This window comes from Corvus cornix, chromosome 1, assembly GCF_000738735.6.
Source record: "Corvus cornix cornix isolate S_Up_H32 chromosome 1, ASM73873v5, whole genome shotgun sequence".
In the NCBI taxonomy this organism is placed as follows: domain Eukaryota; kingdom Metazoa; phylum Chordata; class Aves; order Passeriformes; family Corvidae; genus Corvus; species Corvus cornix.
In genome coordinates, this window is record NC_046332.1 from 36,044,408 (window position 1) to 36,071,299 (window position 26,892).

At 39.3% G+C, this 26,892-nt stretch overlaps 1 protein-coding gene across 2 annotated transcripts in view; it reads right to left on the reverse strand.

Annotated features, from left to right (window-relative positions):
• The window catches only part of NOX4 (NADPH oxidase 4), a 113,586-nt gene that overhangs the window by 59,321 nt on the left and 27,373 nt on the right, over positions 1–26,892 (reverse strand). For both annotated transcript variants that reach the window (XM_039563028.1, XM_019286792.3), the window contains 3 exons: positions 25,842–26,006; positions 25,649–25,711; positions 10,068–10,128 (listed from right to left, as the gene is read on the reverse strand). In XM_039563028.1, coding sequence (XP_039418962.1) covers positions 10,068–10,128; positions 25,649–25,711; positions 25,842–26,006 — 289 coding nt within the window. The remainder of the gene's footprint in view (positions 1–10,067; positions 10,129–25,648; positions 25,712–25,841; positions 26,007–26,892) is intronic.

Genomic DNA, 26,892 nt, shown 5'->3' on the forward strand with positions numbered 1-26,892 from the left:
ACACTAATGTGTTTATTTGGATCCACAGACTTTCCAGGCTCTCTCCCCAGCAGAGAAGCACTCTCTCTTATTCATGATCATGGTGTTCACCACAGAGTTTTAAGTTTTACTAACATTTTATCTTAAAAATTTCCTGATTCCAGGTAAGCAGTCATCCACCGGTTATCAGCTTCTATATACAGAACAGGGTCCCTTCAAATTACTAAAAACACAGTGATGCTTTCTGTAAACCATTGTCCAAATTTTACTCTCTGTAGATGGTCAAACATTTCCAATCAAACTGTTGTTTAAAAAGGATATTGAAATTACAAGAGAAAAAAGGTATTAAAATTTAAAAACCACACCCAAATGCTGAAAGTTTGGGGATATGTGTGGGCACATATATATATAAATAAAATGCAGTACTTCATGCAAGTCATAGTTAAGTTTTCTCATATGCCCATCTCTTTTTGAGTTTCCCTGCCAGGAACTGCACTCTGTCTGCCAAGATGTGAGTGTGTCTCTCTCCAGGAGAGAGTGAGACCATGGCATATTACAGCAAATATACCCTAAGCTGGGAACCCAGCCAAGAGAAGATAAAGAAAGCTGGAGACATACAAATCCTAAGAGGCAGTGGGGAGAGCATTTACAAGTGATATTTTTGGCTTTCTGACAGTAATTTTGACCATACGAATTTTTTGAGAAACAATTAGTATTTCTCTATTAAAAAGTTAAATAAACATATTTTTTTTAAAAAAGAGGTGTTATATATTATATTTTATTCAGTTAAAAGGCAATTTTACTGCTCATATTTCTCAAGGAAAAACTTGCTTTACAAAGTAGCCAGGAATGTCATTTCATTCCCTTCTCTATGCTTTGACTTTGCCACATAGTTGTCAAACCTGCTGAAGGCACTGCATGCCTGGAAGACAACCTGTTTTTTTCCAGCTGTTTCAGCTGATCTAATGAAAGACATTACTTCTCCCTGCAAAATCTCCCTCTCATGAAATACTATGTCATTACAATGTACTTTGGTTTTATCTGCTACAAATGTCACAAATAAGAAGAGTAATTATATCCTTTTTGAAACAAGCTCTGACACTTTGTCCCCATTTTGAGGAAAAAAAGCTTTAAAGAAAGAGGAAGAACAGGAACATGCCAGAGCTGCAGAAATGTGGGTTATAATATCAGTGAAACAAAATACACACTGCACCCATCAGCTGCTGCACTTCATACCAAAGGGCTATTTATTGCGGCCACAGCACAGTCTACTCCATGTACGACAATGCAGTCTCCTTTGCATTTTGGAAAGTGATTTCCAGGCTATGAATTCCCTCCTACAGTTTCCCCTCACAGCACTTAGTTAATACTGAGATAATTGAGTCCTTTGTCTCACTAAGAAATGCCACATTCAGCATGTAGCAGCCACCATTTCAAGTCTCCCTCGAAACTGGGATGCACTAGTAATTAATTTACATTGCTGCATCATAAACTTTATAGTATATTATATTTAAAGCATTTCTGCCTCACTGCCTTTTGTAATTTAAAGACCTGATGAAAGGAAACAAATTGGGTTTTAATTACAAATTAATTTAGTGGACTCTCACAAAAGGATGCCTTTATAATAAAACATGGATTGCTCTGGCAGTCTGACTCCATTCCCACTAGGAATTTGCCTCCAGCTCTGTGTTCTGCTCTAGGGTATCCAAACTTTGAGGCATAAGACCACGAGGTTCAAAGTTGAGTACAGAGCTGTGATGTATTTTTGCGTGTGATTCATATAAAATGTGTAGCCATAAAAATTTTAAACCAAACTCTTCTGTTCATAGCAGATACCAAAATATCTGTTTGCAGAAGCTGTGGAAACTTGCTGTTGGCCAGTTCTCGTGACACGGTGCTTTCAGTGCAAGTTCTGAGGTTTGGTTTGATTTGTTTCTTTAAAGGAAGAAGTCAACTTTTTTGAGGGCTACCACACACACTGGAATCCTATTTTTGCACTTGATAACTATACAGTTGGTTGGTGGCAGATTTTTATTAATAATATTTATGATTAAAAGAGATCCTTCTCCAGGGAAGGACTGAGGCAAAAGAGAGCTGTGGCTGCAAGATGCCCCTTACAAATTCCTGGATCAGAAACTATTTCCTTATGGTGAAACTCAAATTCTCCAGCTAGTACTTGATGCATCTGAGAAACAATGCATATACAAAAGTCAAAGGACAAGACTGAGCAACAGGAGGGGGTCGCACATGAATGCAAAGATGAGTTGCAAGGGACTGTAGGAACTGAAGATAAAATTTGGAGCGTAGAATTTGCTTCCCACAAACAAGACCAGCATTGATTTTAATGCATTTTGGAAAAGAAGGACATTTTGGAACAGGTAACTGCTCTTTCAAGGATGACTGAAATTCAGTGTAAGGACATGCAGCTCACAAAAAGTAGAGTAAATATACTTAGGGAAAGAATGAGAAAAAATACTGCAATAAAGGAGATGGGATAGCCTAACTAGAACTTCAGTGCTAATACTATGCCAACAAGCAGTTATATGATGTTTGTTGTGGAAATAAGAAACCTCATTTGACCATGTTATTTGCTCATGATGACATTTGCAATGTTGTGGGCGTTTTAATCAACTCCCACAGAATTAACTGCTGAGCACAGAACAAATTCTGAGAAAGTGATGGCCCCTCTCTCCCTTCCAATCCAAGCACCAGTAGAAATAAGCAGACAGGTAGTAGGGACCAAGGAATAAGGTGCAATACAAGGTAACGTGACAGGTCAACCACCACCATTACTGGTGGTCTTCATGCAAAAGAGCTACACTTTAAATCACACCAGAGCCCAAATCAACAAGACTGCAATTGAAAAGCAACCCTGCTTCTGGATTTTAAAGGAATTCTAGAAGCGGAGAGGGTGCAGGAAGCAAAGAACCAGACAAATACAAGGTGTCAAAACTTGGATTTAATACAACAGGTAACCAGATAGAAGGTTCAAAGGTGCCATGTTCATTTTCTGTACGTATTTGCACACAAATGGGCAACAACTAAAATGTACACACACTTCCTAGTAGTGGTTCTTGCCCTGAAATGAGGAAAAAAGGAAAAAAGGAAAAAAGAGAAAGGAATAAAAGAAAAACATGGGGAAAAACCTACTAAGTTATATAATCATCACAAAGTTGAGCTTCACTTTCACAAAGAGGACAAAAAGAACCCATGAAAGATTGAAGCTGAAAACTCTGCAGAATACAACAACCCCAAGGTTTGGGTTTCACCTATGTTAACTTCTGTACAGAAATTATCCTGAGAAATTATCAAGCATCATGCAGGAGTTGGGAGCATGTAAAGATAACTGTTCCTTCTGATCATAAAATTTATAAATATCTACAGTTCCTACACAAGTTCTTCCGATTTTTTTTACGTTCTAAAGCTGAAATAGATTTTTCCTCATTAACTATGTCAATTTTTACAATCTGTTAGAAGAGGATCCCAAAAAGAGCCATTTCAAATCTACTTTTAAGATATTTTAACCAACAATTTTTAGTTAAAATGTGGCAACTCAAAATTCCAAATTTGAAACGTGTCTGTTTTTTTCTTCTGTCCCCAAGGGAGAAGCAACAATAAACTGGGAACAAAGCTAGACATTTGGCAGGGATTCTTCAGCAAAACTTGGATGGCATCTAAGAGAATCCCCCAGGGAAGTGCAGGTATGCATGAAGAGCTGGTATTTTGAAATGAACTCTTGTGTTTCTCTAGAAACCATGCTCACACGAAGGAACATGACAACCCAGCCAAACTTTGTATATTCAGTGCTTGAAACAGCTGTGTACCTCTGCACAGAAACTATGTAAGAATGAGACTTCCCTAAGCAAACATTAACAGAAAAATGGTGAGACACAGGCAACTCCAGAACAGCAACTTGCCTTCTTAAGCAGGCAAACACCGCACACAGTGATTACAAAACCAGAAATATGCCTGGCAGTCCATTCAAATACATGTCCTAGAGTTTTTCTCTCTTGTAATTCTATTTTCAAAGTGGAGAGCAGCTTCTTGCTTTTTTTCAACTACATTCATTCTGATTCTATCAGCTGCTACATGCTAATGTGCTCCACGCTAATGTGCTCCACAGGCTTCTCTCCTGTAGTTCCTAACAGTGCTGAAAACATCTGAGGCATGACAAGAAATCCTGCAGCCTTGTGATCTTGGATCAGTTCTTAACTACAGCAACATCCACATATCAAGTACATAATGTATCAAAGGATAAAAATAAATTTACATCATTAAGCCATGTCATTTTCTATAATCATCACATGATTAAAAAGTGCCTGGGATATGCAAAAAGGTGGAAGTTTACAAATAATAGGATGGATCAAGAAACAACTTATGTGTAGGAGAAAATTTCCTTCAATGCAGCTTTCTCACCAAAATATCTTTTTTCCCCTCTAGACGTAAAACTCATTAACTGTTCAAATTGGATTTGACTCAAGTTACACTGTTTTTGGTACTAAGTCAGCTGGAGTTCAACTAATGTAAAACAATCCAGGTCTGGAGCCAAAAATTCAGATGTGTTCACCTTCAGCATTAGTTCTTTAATCAGAGGAAAAGGGCTTTCAGCCCCTTTTAGTCAGTAAACTAAATCTGTTCTCCTTTTTCTTCAATCTCTTAATCCTGCCTTTTATTGTGCTTTTTTCAGGACTAAATAAATAAGGAACATTAATGACAATGAAGAATAAAATCAGTGTTCTTTACAGTACACTATGGCTAATTATACTGTTAAGGCATATTAGCTTCCCAGTAAAGTAACCGTATTATTTTATTTCTAATGTCAAATTATATTAAAAGGAAACACAATTAAACCTTTTTAGCATTCAGTTCTGCTATCTTCCTCAGAAGTGTAAGTAAGATTCCCTGACAATACAAAAATTGTTAGTCATAAAATCTAACAGTGGAAAATAACACCTATCTCATCTCTGTCCTGTTCTTCCAAAACCACACACCGATTTTGCTGGAACAACTGACAGCAGCACATCATTAACACCTTTACACCCTGCCAGGAATCTCATGGAATAACTAAACACAAAAAAATGTTACTATGGAATGGAAAAGGCCCAAATCAAACAGAGCTTGAGGTAATAGCAAAAGAGTTGACCAACTGTTCACCACCAGTGAGTAGATGTTTTTAAAGAAACTCAGTAGCAGTTACAGTGAACATGGGACAACCTTGTCACTTCCTGTGGGCAGACTTTGTAGTCTTATTATTCCTTCTTGTCATCTCCTGCTCCACACATTCCTCCAGACAGAATCAAGATCCACTAACAATACAGTAGATACTGACTGAGTGATCTACTACTTCAATACATCTAAAACTGTTCTCAGGGTTACTGAACACAAAATATTGCTTCTTTGCTAGATCCTACACTTGCTGATAAATTCCAGGTAAGCACAGGAATGCGCAGCCTTGGGATGCTTCAGGCATCCTCTAAATCAGGAGCTGCAAGGGCTTAACAAGGTCATGCAGATACTCCTGACAAACTCACCCAGACTAGAACATTCAGATCATTCTTCCTTCAGAGGCACTTAAAAGGTATGTCATTTTCTTCTGGTCAACAGGAGAAAAATCCTTAGTCAGGCTCCAAAATCCCAAACAACTGCCTCCCTTTTTTTTTTTTTTCTGTTTAAAAACAAGTAATTTGGGGCGTGTACTGTTTGCTGTCTCAGGTCTTACTCTTTAGGGAGTTAAACAAGATCCATGTTTTCATACATTTGTCATGTTCTGGAAAGTTGTTGTTTTTAACTGAAAAATGGTTTGTTTGTTTGTTTTCCCTCCTGAAACTTCCTGCTTCAAAGCTTCCAGAAAAAGGACTGTGACAATATGGGACAAAAATTCCCATCATAACATGTCAGGATTCAAAATAAGGTAGCCTGTACCTGAATGACCCAGTGACCAAGCATAACCTCATCTGTAGCACAAAGAATTAAGCAAAGATACATATTTTCTGATGAGAGCTGGACTTTATGAGGGTGAAGCAGATCAGTACTCCATAATCTGTCTGTTCTGGCTCTATGTGGACAGTTCCTGCACACATCACCACCTCCTGCTGACATGACATTTAGTAACCTAGCAGACAGAACTCTCAGATTCAATGGTGGTACTCAAGTGCTCTTATGGCATCCCCACAATAAATATCACACTGCCCAGGACAGGCCTTGCAAATGTCTCTAGGAACATATACAACTATCCAGCAGGATGAGGTCACTACAAGACTAAAATTATAAAAATTACTGTGGAGCACAGAACAGCAGCAGTGTTCTAAACACGGTCCCACATCAATTTGTACCAGCAACACACTGCAACCTAACAGCAATGTTTCACTGCCTTAAGGCATTCACCTCAGCACCTCTGAGTGCTATGTATTTGTTTTCCACAAAAACATGTTGCACGGCTCCTGAAGCCTGTTAATTCTGCATCATCAATATCACTTTCTGTCTCACACCCTGAAGTTAGTCTAGTGAATGAGACACATTGTCTTGATACACTGCCATGTCTTTTTTCACTGCTGTCAAGTTGTTGGATGCAAGGCATGGCCCATGGCCTCTCTTTTTCCCCTCCAGAGATGCCAGATGAAATGTCAGCTTTAAAACTAAACAAGCAGTAGTACTTGAGGCAGCAGCAAGGACAGAAGAGACATAAGGCTGATAGATGACAACACTAAGGACAAACTAGACAGTAAGTGGGACAAAAAAAACCTTGAAAAAAATCCTGTTGTAAATACTAAGCCAACAGTTACTTCAAAGCTGAAGGAAAAACAGGTGACCACAGATACCAAGAGAAGCAGAACAAACCAGGTATTTAGAGGGGGTGGGCAGTAACAAGATCAGTTTATTAGTTCATCCATGTATCTCACAGCTCTGACCGGTGTGTGAGCCATTGCAGGACCCTCAATGTTACTGCAGGATTTAAGCATCCACCAGCTCAGCTTGAGGAAGCCAGGCTGACTTAGCTCTGTGCCACGGGGCTAAACCAACCTGCACAAGTGAAATCACCACAGATCAGCCACTGTAAACACGTCCTAACTTGGGCACTCAAGTCCTGACTGGCCAAATAAGCCATGTTCCAAAGCCACAGGTTATACAGTGCCACGGAATGTTTTGTTAATACAATAAGTGCTGGCTTAAGCAGCCACATGTCAGCATAAGGATAGCAAGCGCATAATCACAAACCCATTTTTAGGGAGGTCTCTAATAGCTGCTCCCCATGGCACGTGGCAAAAGATGGAAGGAAAAATCAATTTAGAAACCTTTACGTGGGAAAAATCACAACCAGTTGCCAATGAACTAAACTACCTACCTCTGAGGCAGTGAGATATAGAGATAGATAGATAGATAGATAGATAGACAGACAGACAGATATACACTCTTTACAATGAACAAAGAGAAAAAGGTATGCTTGGGGCCTAGCTTGTGTCATCCTAAACTAGACATATAAACAGGTCAGAGGTCTACAAAGGGAGCAATGGGAATCATCTCAGGTGAAAGAATGTGCTACAAAGGCATCTGAGGGCACATTACAGCAATACCAGCGCCTGTGTGTCTGTTTTCTGTCATGAACATGAAAGTTAAGCACTATACAGTTATTAATACCACCACAACATGGGTAAGAAATAGAAGATCTCAGATTTGTATTGGAAGAGGAAAACTGGAGTGCCTACATAATGGAAGGGAAATTTGTGCTTTTATCCAAATCTGCTTCTGAGGAGGGCAGATTCTCAGCTCTTCTAAGCTCAGATGGCACCATTTTGTTTGAATGGAGCATGGAACAGGGGGTCTAGATTACCAGTTGGTTTGCAAAGGTCTCAGAGCTACTGTTTCTGGAGTTCCTTCCTCTCTTACCTACTTTTCTGTCCTACATTTTCCGTTATTCAAATAGTTGGTTTTAAAAAGCAAATAACAGTATTGCCTGAAAATCTACTAAGTATCAGCTCCTATGAAAAGCCTTATTTCTAGAATGACTGACTTTTCCAAAAGCCACTTCTTCCAGCTTATTTTATATGAAATCTAAAATTATATACACTGGGATATGGGCAATGAATGACTTTCTATCAACAACAACTTCTCATCAGGGGTTGAAAATACTATTACCCCTTTTCTCTTGACATGCAGTTGCTTTCCCAGCCTACAAAACAAGGTATTCTATTACATTTTCAAAATATCAGTCAGAGACAGTGTTAAGAGACTTGACCCAAAACAACTTGCAGAACTGGTTTGCCAGCAACCTGTACCCCCTCTCCTGTCCTTACAGCTAGTGGCAGGAAATTGTTCCTGCACCACATCTGCCTGGTGCAGGTAGCAGAAGCTGAAGCTGTCCAGAGAAGAAATACTTCAACTAACCAGTTCTTCTCTGCATTTCATGGCATACCTGCACCTCTTTTGCATCCTTTTAATTTAGGCTTGTAATTGAGCTCTCTGAAATAAATTGTCAAGTCTCTTTGGTGTCAGGTATAAACTGTCAGGAATGGGAAACAGTGATACAAAAGACAATTTTAATAAACAGGACAAAGGCTGAGAGAATAGGTCATGAAAAGAGCTCAAGTGACAGTATGTCTCATAAAAAATCCTCCAGTCTGATATCCTGTCTGCAGAAGCAGCCTTTAGAGCATGCTTAAGAAAGATAGTAACGAACGTGGCAAATACAATAATCCTTCCTCAAACAGTCAGCAGATTAGAGACTATTAATTGTCACAGGGCTTAAGGGAACGAGTGAGAACAGGGCTCCATGGTACCGATGCAGCATAAAGGGCTGGGTAAACTGTCTGCTTCTCACCAGCACATTTGACACTGGGAGAGATATCTCTGTTTAGCAAACTATTACAATAAATGGTTTCTGTAATGTGACAGTGTCCTGAATCTCACACAGTCCAACCCAGACAGACCTTCCTCTTAGTGGAGACTATAGATACTGACTTGGGAGAATAATAAATACTTAAATGCTAAAAGAGAGCAATTCGCACCACGGAGTTAATCAGAAAACTTTAAAGATGCCACTTATTTTGGAAAACTCATTTAGCTAGTACTTCTCCATCCCACTTTTCCAAATAGCCTGATGTCATCTCCCATGTAGGAATGATGATTAACAACAAAAGAGCCATCATTCTGAGGCTGACCAGAGGCTAATCTGCCCCTGTCTGGCCAACGCTTCAAGCAAGAAGAGAAAATCAGGGGGATTACGGAATACAGGTGCATATGGCATTGCCTTCTCAGCCTTTGCCTGTCGAAGTCTTGCAGAGGCAATTATGCAGCCAGACTAAGAAAGTTCAACAAATATGCATAGACTTACTATCTCTGCATTGGTCTAATCCCTTTTAGGGTGACAAGCTCATTTGGCTCAATTCCACAAACACACAAGCTGATACAAATTAACATGGAGAACACTTCTTCGTAAGAAATGAACCAGACCCTGCTGTGTATCTGTCTTCCTTACAAGGAAATGCTATGCTGAGCAAGAACAAAGGCAGATGCTAAGGAATAAGGACAGCTATCACTTGAGCATACAACTGTCACAGGGAGCACCAAATTGCCATTCTCTTCTGCAGGGAATCCTGGCTTCCACCCCTGGTCTGGAGGACATTCAAAGAGCAATGGAAGAGCATGGAAGAGCATGAAAGCAAACCTGTAATCTCAGGGTACCACAGGCGTTAATTAACCTGGCTGCCAGCCAAACCATTGGCATCAAAATCCGCTTATCTGGGAGCTGCACATTTCAGCATTTCTGCAGACACTACTATGTACAGAGGCACTGCACCATACAGGGATAGCAGGCTGCCCAAAAACAAGAAAAAGAGGCAGAAATGGAGGAACGCTGAAAATGATTACAGTTCAATCAGAAGATATGTTAGTAGTTGGAAAAAACACATTATTTGAAGAAATGGTACATCTGAATAAAGCAGGGATTGCATCAAGAATGTTATAAAAACAACTTTGGGAAAATAAGCATGAACAGTATCTAGTGAGAATACACCACAGTGTGCTGAAGCCAGACAGTGAAACAGTTCAAGAAAAGGCATTTGTCTCTGAAAAGGAATTGTTTTTCTACATACCTGTCCAGTCTCCTACTACTTTTAGGTGGACCCCAAACGTTGCTTTGGTATCTGTAGGGCACTAAAAATATTAAATATATTAAGCACCACTTCTGAGTAACAAAAAAATAACAAAATGCATTCAAAGTACAGTTGTTAAGACAGAACCCAGTGCAAATAGGTCATTCCTGAGCAGACATACCAGCAGCTGTACCCTTTAAAAAGCAAGTCTATCATCAATACAGTTGGGGAAGCCAAGCATACATTCAGACTTAACCATTTCTTCTGGTCCCAGAGGAGTCTGGATGCTTGCTTGGGGGTTTGGAACAGCCACTTCACTAAGCAGTACTCAGCAAGATCATAGAATAATAGAATGGAAATACTCCTGTACTATTGACACGTCATTCAAAATCAGGAACTGCCCCACCAATCTTAAGGCATTTAAGAGACTTTTGCTTCTTGAGTGTCAAGGCCCATGTTTTCAAGCTGATCATTCTCATACAACTGATGCCTTCTAAATGGAAACTGAGATTTTGCTGCACCTCACAAGAGCTTACAGTTTGCAAAGGAAAAGCACCAGATTGCATGATGCACCATAAAAGTCACTTCGCAGCCACCATTCTCTCACTCTACACATTTGCCCTCACCTCAGGGCTATTGATTGTCACTACCAACACAGGAATGTTATCACTTACAATCTTATCCACATCATGTATCTATAAACCTCCAGTCAAGGACTAAGGACCGCCCTCAGTTTCACTCCTTGCTAGCTAGAGGGACATTTCAAATGCACTGCCTGGACAGCCAGTACACCAAACGATTGCTCACATAAACAGGACAAGCAACTATCACTCAAGAAAAGATTCTTCACTTTCCTTCTATAAACCAACACCACTGGTTTCCTTTTGGATAACAGATATTACTCCTGAGTTTTGACCCCTTCCTTAGAAGCTGTTAATGGTCAATCCAAGCTCTATCATGAAACCAATACCCAACATATGATGCTCTGTCCCTTTTCTTATTTTTTCTACTACTAAAGACAGACAGAAGTTCTGAAGGAAGGCCTTAAATTCAAGGAACATTTCTATATTATAAATAAAAGGGGCCCAGGTAGAAAATCCATGCACCAAAAATGTGCCAAGCTTATGAAGACATTTCTTGGCTCTGTTCTGGACCTTTGCCAATAGTGTTCCCAAAATAATCTGTTCTGGACAGGTGAAACCACTGACCTCAGGGCTGAGAATCAGTGCCTATCAGTTCTGTATTTAGCAGCAGACACAGGTAAAAGATTAGTATCTTCTCTATTTTGGCAAACCTAAACAGGGAATACAAAGTCCCGGCTCATCACTCCATTTTCCTGAGGGGGAAGAGCAATCTTTTTACAACTACTGATTACTAGACAGACTTATATGTAACTCCTTATCATCTTTCAAGTTTTTCTATAAAAATGAGCTACAGAAACTCACAGTCCCAAATATTTCAGCAAGTCTTAGCCTTCAAAGAATAGCAGCATCAAGGGAGGAATGCAGACAAACTTCACACAATGAGGCCAGTGTTTTCTATGTCTCGTAATATCTTTCAACAAAAATATCAAGACTAATTCTCCATATAAAAGCAGGTAAGCAGCCTCTCAGGTGGGAAGTTGTACACTGGCACCAAAAAGGTCTGTTCTCCTGGAGGCTTCTGTAGGGTTTATTTTTCACTCTGGACTGCCCCAGGGCTCTCTGTGTTTCACAGGAGGTTGACTGATTTTCTTAGTCCACATATCCACAGTCCCAGTTCAGCACATGTTTTATAAAATCATTTGTAATTCCCTACTTCCATGAAGTTAATGTCAGAATACCTCTTGTCTCCAGCCAGAAGAGGTTCAAACCTGTTATACTTTACATCACCCCTATGACTAACTCTTTTCTGCACTACCCTGAAAAGTTATCCAATAAAAATGTGATTTATTTCTCTTTAGACTGTAGGAAACCTATTTTGGTACTTATAACTGGGTATGAGAGATCCTCATAGAGGTCTGGAAAAATCTCATTGTGCTGCTAAATCTTACCAGAAGAAACATGCCAATCTGGGCTACATGGAGTGAATTTCCACCAGTTTAAAAGAGAGAAAGAATGTAGGTGATCCAGCAAAGGGCCACCAAAGCAGTGAGAGGATTGGGCAACCTGACCGTCAAAGAGAGGTCAATATGGGAATGTGTTTGGGTAACCCAAAGAAGAGAAGGTTTGGGGAGATGTCTGTCTTCCAATAACTAAAAAAACAGCTATAGAGAAGATGAAGATGCTCTCTCTCTTCAACACCGTGAATCCCAAGGGGATACAAACTTTGACAAGACAACAGTCCAGGAGCACAAGTTATTTCAGGGGAAATTTCATCTGGATATAAGGGAAGTGTTCTGCATCATAGCATAGGCGGCCAGGAAAATGGTACCATTTCTCCTGCTAATTCAGCTTCACACGACCCTGAATAACCTAATCTGCAGCCTTTGCACCAGAAGGTTGAACCAGATGATCTCCACAGGCCTCTTCTGACTTTCAGACTTTCCTATGTGCCTATAATTTTAACGTTGAGATTTGTATTTATATGTTTCTAGTGCACAGAACTTTTATTTTACCTCTTTCATTTCTGTAAACACAGTTAAGACTCCAAACACTGGCTTTTTCCAGACTGTTGGAGAATATATTCCAGCAGCTTAAGAAATATTCAAAGACAGTTTTTCAGAAGTTTAATCATGAAAGTGGGTAAATTTTCCTGTGTTATTAACAGACCACTGGGAATGTGTAATGAAGTACAATGATATATTCTCTTTTATATTTAACCTACATGAAATCACAGAATCATATGATAGCTGAGACTAGAATGCACCTCTGGAGATTGGCTACATCAATCCCCCTGCAAGAGCTGGGTCTGCAACAGCAGGTGGCCCAGGAGAGTTTTCAGTTGTGCTTTGAATGCCTCCAAGGATGGACGCTCCACAGCCTATCTGGGCAACCTGTGCCACCCTCAGAGAAACAGTGGGGTTTCTCTGAGGTCCAGATGAAACTTCCTGTAAATCAGTTTGTGTTGTCCTGTCACTGGGTGCCTCTGAGGAGACTAACTCTGTTTTCTTCACTTGTCCCTCAGTTTAGCTCTCTCAGCTTCTCCTCATATTCAGAGATGCTCCAATTTCTTAATCATCCTCATGACTCTTTGCACCTCAATACATCCATGCCTCTCTTGCACTGGGAAGCCCAGAACTGGACACAGAGCCCCAAATCTGTCGCTGATCGGAGAAGGCTCACCTCTCTCCATCTGCTGGCGACACCCTGTCTCGTACAGCCCAGGAAGCTGTTGGCTTTCTCTGCTGCAAGGGCACATTGTGGGTTCATGGTCACCTCGGGGTTCACCAGGACTCCCTGGCCACTCTCTGCTGAGCTCCTCTCCAGGCAGACAATTCCCATCACGTACTAGTACCTGGGGTTATTGGCTAAATAAAGGTGTGCCAAAGTGGCATCCAGAATGCACCCTGCCCTCTCTGAAGCGGTGAACAAAAACAATTTAAATTATTTTGAAACTGTTTTGGCAAATAACATTTGGATTTCCCCCTTCTGCTTTTAACCTGGGAGCCCTAGGAAACAATCCACTGTACTATGTTGAGGGTTACATGCAGCCCCTTACTTTTCCTTTATTGCCCAGTACACTGCCCAGGGGAAAAGTACAAAGATTAGTCAATCTTAAAACAAACAAAAAAAAAAAAACCCTCACAACTTTATCTTAGGTCCTTTTCCTTAAATCAACCTTGTTTTCCAAAAAGGGAAATCACTAACTTGAATAGTCTGTAATGAGAAGGGAGAGTAGACATCATTAAATTAAAGGTCACAAGTGCTTTTCAGTAGTTCTTCCCACATTTTGAACTTGTTTGCCACACTCATTTGATTAAAATGCTATGATACACAAATTAACTATTGCAGATACTGTAATTACATGAAGTAATGTTCCCCTTATTCTAACCTCAAGTGTTCTACACCTTTAACAAGTGAAAGATTTTATGGGTATGAATGTCTACATTTATCAGGTTATCTGCCTGCATATGGCCCTTCTCCAAAAACAACTGGAAGCAAAGGAATCCTGTTAAATTTAATAGAGCTGTGCAGATTTACACCCTCAGAGAAACCAAACTATGTTCTTAGTATTAAGTAAGGTGGAAGACTTTCCTCAGTTTACAATGCCTATTTTTGTATATATTTTCACATTCAACAAAATTATAGTATTTTACATGTAGGCAAAATTTAGAGAATACAAGTTGATCTACATCATGATAAAAGAACAACTTTCCATATACTTTTTCCTTTTTTTCTTCAAGCTAACTTGGAATACAAATGCAAGTTATCACACAGGGATTTTGCAACAATCCCTGGAGAACTTTATGCTTATAAACCACCAAATTAATTACATTCACCAGTAACTGCAGCTCTACTATCTGTCTCTATGTCAAGATTTAGATGATAATTTTAATAAACTGAATAATTTAATTTATAATGCACTACTAGATTAATACATACTTGAAATGTATTTTATTTAATAATTTTATATTGTGATAACAGTTCTCTGTTGTCCTCTGCCTTGCTTTTATATGAATGCAAAGTGAGCAAACTAATTACTGTTAGATCACAGCAGTTCTATTTTATAGCCACTGTATAATGGCCCCAAGTTGCTCCAGGGGAGATTTAGATGGGGTATTAGGAAAAATTTCTGCACCAAAACAGTGGTCAAGCATTGGAACAGACTGTCTGAGGAAGTGGTGGAGTGACCATCCCTGGAAGTGTTCAAAAGACGTGCAGATGTGGTGCTTAGGGACCTGGGTTAGTGGTGGACATGGCAGTGCTGGGTTAGATCTTTTCCAACCTATGTGACTCTATGATTCTATACCAGTACAATCATCTGCTCAAGGTGATGAGCAGTGGAGAAATCTGTGCATGAGAGCCCAGCATAAAGCAACTGAAAACTACGTTATGAACATCTGTGCTTCTAGCTCAGAGTACACTGAATATTTAACATCACTGTTTATCTACTCCTAGTCAAAAATCCTGTCCAGAACAAGAAAAAGGACAAACTTTACTGAAGTTATTTTAATGTTATTAAATACTATTCAATATTTTAAAATACTCTTTTTAGGCCTTGGGGTGCAGGCAGTGGGATGAGACAACATCAAACTAGCAAGAAAATAAAAAGTTAATTCCTAAATGCTTCCAGTCCTTCTGTGCACCTCTGCCATAAGAACTGTGAAGCCTCTTTAGAGAGGTGTTAAGTTTTGATTACTGGCTATCACAGAAACACTAATGCATGCACCAGGATAACACTGAGGAATATCTGTGATCAGAAGAAAGGAGATGAAAGGGACGCCCAAGTTACACACCCCTAGTGGCTCTGCAAAGAAAGCTCCTCACAGGTTCCAGTGGAGATACTGCTCTCAAGTAAACTGCAACACAGTAAACATCACCTTCTGCGTTTGGTGCTGCAGTAGGTGGCCTGAACAGCGTGCAAAATTACAAAGAAGATCTGTGCTACAGCTGGAAGAACAAAGTGTCTGATTGGGGGAATTAGGAAGCTTGTTGTGGGATTTGTTTACATAAAAGGAAACTCCTTTAAAGAAGCCTTTCACTTGGTGGAAAAATCCATTATATGGATTTGCAGATATTCTGGCAGGGACTGCAAACAGTGCAGAGACCCTGTTTCCATGTTCCTGCCTGCCAGGGTGAACCAGCTGCACTGCAAACCCTGATTCATCAGTCCATCCTTGCTCCAGACTCAATGAACCCTTATCTAAACCAAGAGAAACACATTAGGGACTTGGCATGTTTGGAAGAGAGGCAGAAGTGAGGGGGAAAAAAAGAAGAACTAAACACAACCAATGTATTTTTCCACCTGTAAAAGGGAAAAAAAAGAAAAAAAGAGAAAAAAAGAAATAAAAGGTTTTCAACTTTGTCAACTGACAAGAAAATGTGAACCTTGGAAGCTCAGTAAGATGCACCTTGTCTGGTTTCATACAGAACTGCTATAAGCATTCCTAAAATGATTCATTCTGACATTAGAAAATGGAGAGGAGTAATGATAAACACAGGCATGCTATATAAAGGTAGCCAAAAAATAGTAGCTAGACTTCAGTCTGACTCATAGGAGGTGAACTCTGTAACACTGGGCTATCTCTGCTTTAACTAATTAATCCCATAAGAAGCAAATTTCAGAGGAAAAAAAAGTTACTATGTGGAGTTATTCTTTAAAACACATTTCTGCCTTAAAGGCTTGGAGATTTTTTAAAATGTCCCTGTTTGTTTCTGTTTCATGTTATTTTACAGATTGGATTTTGGTTAAAAGCTTTTCCTGTTAGAGACTTGGCCTTACAGCTATCCTAATTTAACTGGCAGACATGATATCATAACATCTTGAATGTGGGGAAATCCTAATCATGGAGCATGATTTAAGTATCAAGGGTGCCTGGATGATCAAGGCAAGACCACCATGCCTCAAATACCCATGGCTTCAGCCAGAGCCCTTCCATGGTAGAGCCAACTCCCAGCAAGCAGCCCAGCAAGCAGCTGCAGAAACATATCCCAAACACTTTTCACTTTCCATTGCCATATACTCCTTTCTGTACAACCTCAGACACCTGCAGTCTAGCTAGCGGAAAAAACACACCATAACACTGCAGGATGCATCACTGGGCAGCTGCAGTTCCAAGAAGGATCATTCTGGTCATCTGGGGTCTAACTTCCTCTGTAACACAAACCACAAACCCACACCCACAAATTCCCATGAGTCTGTAAGTTCAGCATTTGCTAATTCACTCCCTGCAATCTCGGTTGTTACGTTACTCTCAGTGTTAAAAAAAAAAAAAAAAAATCTTTGTTTTCTTTAGGTCTCAGTCTCTGAGATTCCTATCCATACAATCTATTTGTTCCTTGATTTTACTATTGCACCACAAGAAAACGCAGATCTTTAATATAATGTTGTCTTAGGATTGTAAATAGACCAATAGCTGTAAAATATATACAATATTGCATAAAATAAATAAATTGCTGAATATATAATACAAAATTTTTTTATTTGTTTTCTAGCAGGTCTGTATTAGTCCAACTGCTACTCTATTGCTGCTATGGATGCACTATAAAGGTACACTTTCAGAGACTAATCAGCATTTCTCTTCCTCTGCAGCTCAACCAAGGCAAAAAACTTGCTGACTACCCTTTCACCCCAGCAGGCATGTTACACATCACAGAGTCACAGAATGCTCAAGTTGGAAGGAACCCATAGGGATCATCAAGTCCAACTCTCTATAACAGAGTAAGTAAAAATGTTTCAGTGCTAGCAATATTCAGCCTATATAATTTATGAATCTGAAGTTGCTGGCTCAGAGGGAAAAAAAAACAAATCACAACAATTCAAGATGCTCAGGATGCAAGCCTTTGTACATGGAGGAATAAAAAGCAGAAGAACAATGCTTCTGCCCAAAGCTGCCTCTCCAAGTCCTCCAAGGGTACACAGACACATTGCCAAGCAACGCTGCATGGAGCTGACAAACATAGGACAAGGAAACTGAACAGCACAAAAGGTCCCATCATCCCCGAGCAAAACTATAGGCCACCTCCAGACTCATGCTAACTGGCTCCCCATGGTGTGAGACACTCATGGAAAGAGCCATCAAAGGGTCAATACGTTTTCCAGTCAGATCACCACCACCTTGAGGAGCCCTGTGTCCCTCTGAACTACCCTACCAGCACACACTGTATTTTGCCAGGTTAAAGCAGAGAGCCCCACCAGCCAGATGGTCTTAATTTTACGACAGCAAGAGGCAAGGCCCTGACTTTCCTCTAATATGTTGTCCACATGTTAACTGTATTCATGCTTAAAGCTTGTGCCCTGGTTTTGTTCTTGTTGTTTGTCTGGGGGGAGGGTGTTGTGGGGTTTGTTTGTTTTTTTATTTTGATGTTCTCCTGCAGTTCCTAGACCTTGCTCTAACCTGACTTAGCAGCTAAACTAGAAGCACTATCTCGATGGGAGAAAACACATTTCTCTGCTAAATTCAGTAGATGGTTATTATGTATTGTAAATTTACTTTCATCGAATCAAAAAACTCCAAACCCTGCTTATTAGAGAGACCTGCCACCTTCTGTTTAAACTATCTGCTGAAGAAGAATTTGGGATTTTGTGAACTTGAATGTAAAAATTTCTGTGTTCCCTTCATCCAAAAGGGTCAGATTTTAAAGTTTAAGTAAAAGTCAGGGTTTATGTAGGGTTTTTATACAGACCCCACAACTGTTAATCCCCAAACCAAACAAACAAGTCTAAGGAAATACTAAAGACATCTGCAATATTAATCTATTCTATTTTTGTTTTACTTAAATTCTTCATCAAACAGCTGCTAGATATTCTACTTCTGTGAAGAGCAGACATGCTCTAGGGATTTCTTTAGTTTGCCAGCAAGATACTTCACCATTTCCCTAAACGCTCTGCAAATCATCTCATAAAGACAAGTTTCATAACTATTTGCACAAGATATTTAACAAATCTTATTAGAATGTCATCATGTCAGATTTTGTTTTTATTGTATTTATCTGACAGTATGAACTTAGCTCTTGATGTCCTTACATACTTCTTACTCAGGCAACCTTCCAACAATTTCTCCATTTTTTTATGAAGTATTTCAGAATTTGGTCCCTAGGCTTTTCCTGTTGTGGATAGTTTATTTCTTAAGTTTACAGTGCAGGGCACATGTTTCTCCATCATCTCCTTATGCAGCACAAAATTTCTCGCTTAAAAGAAGCCTAGAGCTAAAACTTCTCTGCTAGACTGTTACAATCTTCACTGACTTTAAATGAACCCTGGATCATCCAGGGATAAAGACAACTCTGGGTCTAAAAAGCACTGGTTTTCTCTTACAAAAGCAAATGTGCTATTATTGATGTTGTTTATACTCATGTATTATTTGCTGAGACATTTCTGACAAGCAGTCGGGCCCAAAAACATAAAATGTGCAGATCAGGGCCACCACCTTCTAATCCCATCATGTCTAAATCCAGATACCAAATGGACTTAAACACAGGTGCAGAGGTAATGAGGAAAACTCAATCTACAAAAAAAAAAAAAAAAAATCAAACCTAAACAAAACCCTTAGAGGTAGAAAATCTGTGATTAAGTAATAGCTCTGAGACTCTTAGGCGAATTATATAACTTGTCATGTGCTTTCATAAACCTCTTCCAGATAATTCTTCTACATCTTCTGAGATGGTTAATGGATTTAAGAGTTTCTCTGCCTGGGAGTCAATATTACTTTACTAATTTGTATACTAAGCAAGCAAGTATTCTTCCTCAATAATACATATTTGGATTTGAGTGGATCTGAGTATCTGCATATGCAAACTTATCCTCTCCTAAAAACTCAGCTTTGACTTGTTAAAAAATGCACACATACCATCCTCCCTCTGGAGTTTTCTTACTCATACAGAGCTGTATGTGGAAGGAAAAGAAGGAAGATGTTGCACTACAAACCCTCCTGATGTGATCTGTTTCAAATTAACCATCTGCTCAAAAAGATAGAGAACCAGCAAAAGGGCAGAAGTTCTTGGAGCTTTTTATCATCAGACTCTTCCAGTTTCTACTTCAACGGGATTCGAGAGCAGACTAAATGCAGCACTGAAATAGGGGAGGTCAGAGCACACTATAACACGGAACAAATTTTCTAGTTGCAAAGAAGGTTTCAATCCTCTTGTTGCAGGTAGTTGATCACTGCTTACCTGTTACCAGAACTGGGATCTAGACATTGAATGAAGAGCCAAAACCCTTTGGAGGATCTGAAGAAGCAGTCCCCCACGCTGTTAATAGAGCACTTATTTCATAAAGGCCTGGAGCCTCAAGGCTGGGATCTTTGCTGTGGCTTGTTTTGAGTTTTTGCTTCCTATGTGCCATTTCTGAGCCACCTGTCTCTTTTAACTCTACCTCATGAAGCTATAATCACTGGATATGCAGAGAACATATTCTAGAGATGTTACAGAAAAAGCTCAACAAGTGTTTGTGCAAGCTACCTGCATTTAAGTATCAACAGGAGTATCTTGAGATACATGAGTGTGTCAACTGAAAAGAAAAAAAGGTCATCAAAGGAAAATTCAGGATATTCAGACTTTAGTTCCAGGGGGAAGCAGCCAATGACAGCCAAAACTTTGGAATAACAGATGATTTGTTCCTGCATTTATGGATGTTTGCTGCAAAACAGAATTTTCCCAAACTAAACCTCAGATCTGAGCCGTCTCCAAATTTAGAAGGATTCACCTCTTAGTCTTGTCCTTATTTCAAGGTCTGCTACAGTCTAAGCTCTAAATGAAGTGACGTAATTTTTTCCTACCTTCCTTTGCCACAAGAAAATCAACACTACTGAAATAACAAGGTTACTGAGCTTTATGAGAGTGGACACCAGTCTTTTGATAGCCAAGTGGTCTAAACTGCAGCTTGTGAGAGTTTGTGCTTTGACTCTGTAGTGGATTCAGCAGAGACATCATGTGAGAACCCAGAACATCTTCTGAAGCACTTAAAATCTGCAAAACACAAGGCTATCTCCATGAGGTTTACTACTAATCACAGCTTGCTAATGTAAGAAATTCCAGAAACACAGCAGAAAAAGTGACTTAAGACACTAACATATTCTAAACAGGACTCTGCTTCTGAAGCCATTCATTAGCAAAAAGAAAAAGAAAGGAAGCATGTAATCATGGATTCATGCTGCCGCAAATCATCAGTAACACAGTTAAGTGTCCAGAAAGAGAGGGAACTCAACACCAAGGGGAAAATGTATGATGGAGATGGAAAAAAAACCCAATGCTACTGTAAATTGCAAGACTTAGACTCTTCTTGTTCCTACAGGTTGAAATGAAGACCTACCAGAACAATGTCAAAGGAAACAAACACTCTCCAAAATGTTAAAAAAAAAAAAAAAAAATCTCCACAATTTTTTTCTTAGTTTTGATAAGAGGTTAGGCTTTGCATACTGAAGAGCGGAGGCAATGCTTTGGATATATGACCTAGAATGAAGGACTATCCTTACTACTAGAAATCTACTATCAATAATGTTTGTTTTCTTTTTCAAGGTCTCTGAAGACTGATTTAGACAATTACATTTAAATTGCATTCCACAGCAGACGAGTTCCACACTTTCCTCCAAAAAGTGTAAAGAAATGTCAGTCTCAGGAAGCAGAGCATGTTTCTCTGGATGGTCTGATCTCCAAATCATATCTTGCACTTGATCTGAAAGACAAATCTCTTTTAAAGAGTTCATCAAGAGGCAAACACACAAAAATAATTTGTCCACTTACAAACACTCAGCTAAAGTATTTATATAAAAGAACATAAGTGTCCTCACTACAGATGAAAATATCTTGGAGTTGACTGTGTTCTGCTCAAATTCAATTCTAAGATGCAATAATGCCCAACCTAAAATACAGGACTGAAAATGTTACTCGCACTGTATGTTACTTACACAGCACAGTAACAGATGTGTACAGTTGTGTAAAAAAAACCCCATGAAAAATCATGAAAAAAATATCATACAACATGCTAAAAAGTAAACTTTTTGTTGAAATTAAATCCAAACAATGGAGCAATGAAGACATTATGAAGTGAGTGGCCCACCATGTGCTACCTAGAACTGTCCAGGAGGTCACTTGCAGGAATCCCAAATGTTGGGCCATCTCTTCATTACCTTTCCCAGACTTCCCAAGGACAAAGAGTCACACTAGTCAGTACAAAGCTGCTAGTGAATAAAACCCAGTAGAAGCACACTTCAAAAACGGAGATCACACCGATCATGAGAGAAAACTGGTATTTCCAAGAGTCTGAACTTCAGAATGTACAACTGACACTACCAGACGGTTGAGGGGGTGATCCTCCTTTTTTATTCAGCACTGGTGAAGCCACACTTCAAGACCTGTGTCCAGTGTTGGGTTCTTCACTGCAATAGAGACATGAACATGCTGGAGAGAGTCCAAACAAGGGCGCTGAAACTAATGACAGGACTAGAACGTATCTCCCACAAAAAAAGTTTCAGAGAACTGTGGCTGTTCAACTCTCACTTCTGGAGAACAGAAGGCACAAGGGGACCTTATTAATGTAAGGCACCCAAAGGCAGGGTGTGAAAATAAAGCCTCTTCATGCTCACTTGGTTACAATTCAGAGCTCCCTCTGGCTCCAAGAGAAACATATGGGAGCTTTGCCAGAGTGGAATGCGAGTGGGTTCAGGGCCTTTACACTGCCTCCCTGCATGTTCCTCCACCCTGGTGTTATGTAAGAAACTGAGCTAAACTGTAAATATTACACAACCTCGAAAAGGGAAGGGACTAGTAAAATATCTCCACGACTCCTTCATGCTGACTCACCCCTTCCTTTCCATTTAAGGTTATTACCCACACTTAGGAGTAAAAAGATACGCCTGAAATGGTCATTTCTTGTCTCAAGCATGCTCCAGGCACAGTGAGATATTTCACTAGTGTGAACAGGACATCACATAGAGCCTGGGGACAGACTTTTTAGCATGGTCTGTTGTGAAAAGGACACAGGGTAATGGTTTTAAACTGAAAGAGGGTAGATTTAGGCTAGAGATAAGGAAGAAATGTTTTACAGTGAAGATGGTGACACACTGGAACAGGTTGCCTAGAGAGCTGGCAGATGCCCTACTCCTGGAAACATTCAAGTCTGAGATGGATGGGGGGGCTCTGAGCAACATGATCTTGTTGAAGATGTCCCTGCTTATTGCACGGGGTTGGACTAGGTGGCCTTTAGAGAGCCCTTCCAACCAAAGTATTCTATGATTCTAAGTATGACAACAGCACCAGGAAGAAGACTGCAGTCTTCCCTCCCATCTCTGCTGCAGTCATTGCTGCACTGCACTTCCAGTAGCTGAAGCCACACACATCCATCATGATGTTCTTGCTGTGGATCTAAGCCCCACACTCCTACCAACCTAGAAAAATAACCCAGGGACTATGATCATTCGACAAAAGAAACAGCAGTAGCGTTCCAGCTTGCTTGGTAACTACAAGTAGGTCAGATGGGAGTGGAGAAACAACTGAGTTAAGCTTTTGCCTACACATTCTAGAAGCATCAGCCCATGGCTGCCACCATATTAAAAAACAAAAAAGCTTTCTAAGCAGGACATCAGCCCACAGCATATTCTCTGCCCTAGAAAGACATGTGGAAATGTGTCCCCTGCTTAGGCTGGGTAAAAAGATTATAATAAATCTAGACACTTAGAATGCTCATCATGCTGTAAAAGTCATTTACTCAATGACAGCCTTTCTCCAGTACAGTTAATGTTGTAGCAAAATACGCTTGTGGCAACTCAGTGATAACTTCATATCTTGTAATAGAATATATGTGTGATCTTGAAGGATATGCTGTTATGCTGAAGGATATCACCACATACTAAAGTGTAAAACACTGAGCATGAACAGAAATTGGCTGGTCTAGTACTACTTACCTAAAATACAGTGCATCGTGCATGAGTAGAAATTGCTAATTTTAATGTTAGATATTTAATACATGCTTGTAAAACACAAACTGTAATTTATCAACTACACTTACATATTGGAAATATACTGCACATTATCTGTATATAAATGATTTATTTATGTTCACTCAGAAAACTCAAATTCACAACAAGAGATCTATTTCCCATAGCTCCTAGCTCTAGAAGTTTATGTGCAAAAATAATTTTTCATAACATGCATTGTCATACTATGGCATTTTAAATACTGGATGAAATCCTCAACTCAGGCAAGGAATCTGACATCCAATTCAACTTCATCCTATGACCACACCCAGTAGGCCTGTCAACAGTCTTGTCTCTGACAAAAACTCTCACCATAACAGCTAAGAAGTTTTACCAGATACGAGACTACTGAACCAAGCCAAATATTCTTTTATGACATTATTTCTAAAAATTAAAACCACAAAATCCCTTGTTTTAGCAGTGTCCTAATATAAGAAGACTAAATCTTTATAACAAGAGTCCCAGTTTCCAAACTGTGCATTTACTAATAATGATCAAATTATTACCACCATATTAATTTCAACTGAGATGGACAGTGAGAAATTAGGAACATGATGGTTTGAGATTAATGTTTAAATAAGATGTACCCACTGGCAGAGACCAGCTCTATATTAAATATAGCTATGCTAGGGCAAAAATAACTGGAAAGAGCTACCCAAGACTTGAACTAAATTCTTGAAATTTATGTTCTGATCACTAATGTAATAAAAAAAATATAAATAAATACTGACTAAACCATTCTGCATAAATTCATATATGCATTTAATTTTCCAGCATTCCATATCAAGTTATCTTCAAGCACTATACAAAGGACATTCTTAAAAAGTGCCTGCTGCCATTAACAACAGATAAATAACATATTCCTCTGCTTTGTACTGGCAAAATGAATAGCCATGAAAACTTTGCAAAAGTGCCATTAATGCTTTGCTAAGCTATACAGAGGCAGCTTCCCTCAAATGAGATTCATTCCTAGATTTACAGCACAAATTTTACTTTGAGTGGAATTTAGTGTGGGTTCCCCTGTGACTCCTGGCTCAGCATAAAGATAAGTAAATTAACAAACCAAAATAAAACACTCCACAAACCCAAAGAACTGGACCTGGTTGTGCCCTCTGTTTCTGAGGTAGCATTAAAACATCTCAACTGTTCCATAGCACTAGCTATAACTCAGTGGGGATAAAGTATCAGTTATCAGTCCAAAGAAAATAATCAAACGTGAATGTTTATCTCTGCAGTTTTCTTGAAGAATGACCAATTCAGGCAATCCAAAAGCATTTACTCCCATTGGAAGGAAAAAGCTGCCACTAATATTCAACCTCAGACACTGCTTTTGTAACAATATAGCCAGTCAGTGCAGTGATTTTTTAGCAGAATCTCCCAGGTCTCTGCACTGAGTACTCCTGAAGAACTTCAGGTCTATTTATATACAATTGCATATTATTCCAGTCTGTCTCTAGAGGTTTCAGTTCCCATTCTAGACCAATTGAGTAGAGTAAGTAGTAATCCTAATATTGTATGATCTCACTGGTATATCACCTTAAGTCATCGATAGACCTCTTAATATAAAAATAAAGCAGAAGACAATTTTAGAAACTTATTTTTTTAAACCTGATGTTTTTCTGACTTTGGAAAAGGCAGTTGCAGAAATGTCCTTTCATTGAAAAAGAAAGATGGCAAAAGTTCATTAAAATTTGCACTCATTCTGCATTAAGGTCTAGAAATATGGCTGAAACTTCTTTTAGAGTAATTATCAAAATCATAAGGATTTTATTGATTTTTTTATTATTGATTTTCACTTATGGATGACTTTGAAAAAAGTTCCCATTATCATTTTCTCAACAGCAGAGAAAATTAAATATGTATTGAGTACTGTCACACAGAATAATCATGCCATTTCATATTCATTGGTACCCTCATAAATGAAACATGAGCTCTTCTGGTGAGAACTGTCACCTTGAAAGAAACAAAGACCGTTTGCTTACCAAATATAAATAAAAGAGAAAGAACCGAAAAGAACACTACTTCTTACCATTGTAAGAGTGAATGGATGGCTTTCCAGGGCGGACACTCTGGGACAGTGGAGAATAACATACTGAAATAAAACCACAGAAAAGATACATTCAAAGCATTCAGTGATGGGCTAGTACTTACAGAGTGATAGTCATCCCTACAGACAATCTCATGAGAAAGCAGAGTGATTTTTTAGAGGCACATTAACTCACCTGACCAGGCCTTGCTTCAAAGTCATCTTTCATCATCCTGACTTCAAGGACATTGGAGGGGTGGCTTATTACTGAGGTTATTGTGACTGGTTTATTGCTGCGGATGTAGCGGTACAGCCTCTCCACACAGTACAAGCACAGAGGTCCAGAAATCCAGAACCAGGTCTAAGGGAGAACAAAAATAGGTTACCTCAAACACTTAACTTTCTGTTTTCTATTTTCACAACTACATGAGTGCTTGCAGGATCTCACTTCACATCTAACATCCACGCCTCTCTACATGCAGAAACCAAGAGTGTTCTGAAGCCTTAATCAGTCTAACCAGCAGCATCACCCACAAGCACAAGCAATTTCAATCATAAAACTCATCAGGAAAAAAATGCCAATGACCTCATTTGCTACCACATTATTCTGGTTTTATGTAGTTAGATTGCAGCTGCTTTCAGCAATGAAAGACACAGTACATACACAGAGCAGAGTACTATACAGCTGGTTAACATTTATGGGAAAACCCTGTCTGACTTGCAATATCATTTAACTTATTACCTTCTTATAGTCATCTCAGGTTCAAGTAAAAACTGAAGAAAGCTGCATTCTTGTTCTATAGAATTTATGTTGATATTAAACTAGTGTAAAATCATAGACAACAGAAAGAAATGAGCACTTCTGAACTGCAATTCATTTTCTCCCATGGAAGATGTGTATGCTAGACAGAAAATGCCCTGGAAATGCCCATTTCTCTGCACTGATTATATGGGGAGTCCTGGGTGACTACTCCAGATGGAGACATTTGCAGCTGCTCAGCTAAATCCCATCCTAAGAGTCAATTACCAATAGCTTATGGCAGACTTATGTACTAATTACACATCTGATCAGTCATTGGAGCTGTGGCATTGAAGTGCCCTCAAACCTCATCTATCTTCCCTCCCTTCCCAATTTCTGATGTTACACATAAACATCTCTTGCTACTAGCAGAGTATTTACTTCCAGCAAAAAAGCCTTGCAAGTCTCAGTACCTCACAGACTTTTTTTTTTTTTTAAACTTGGTATC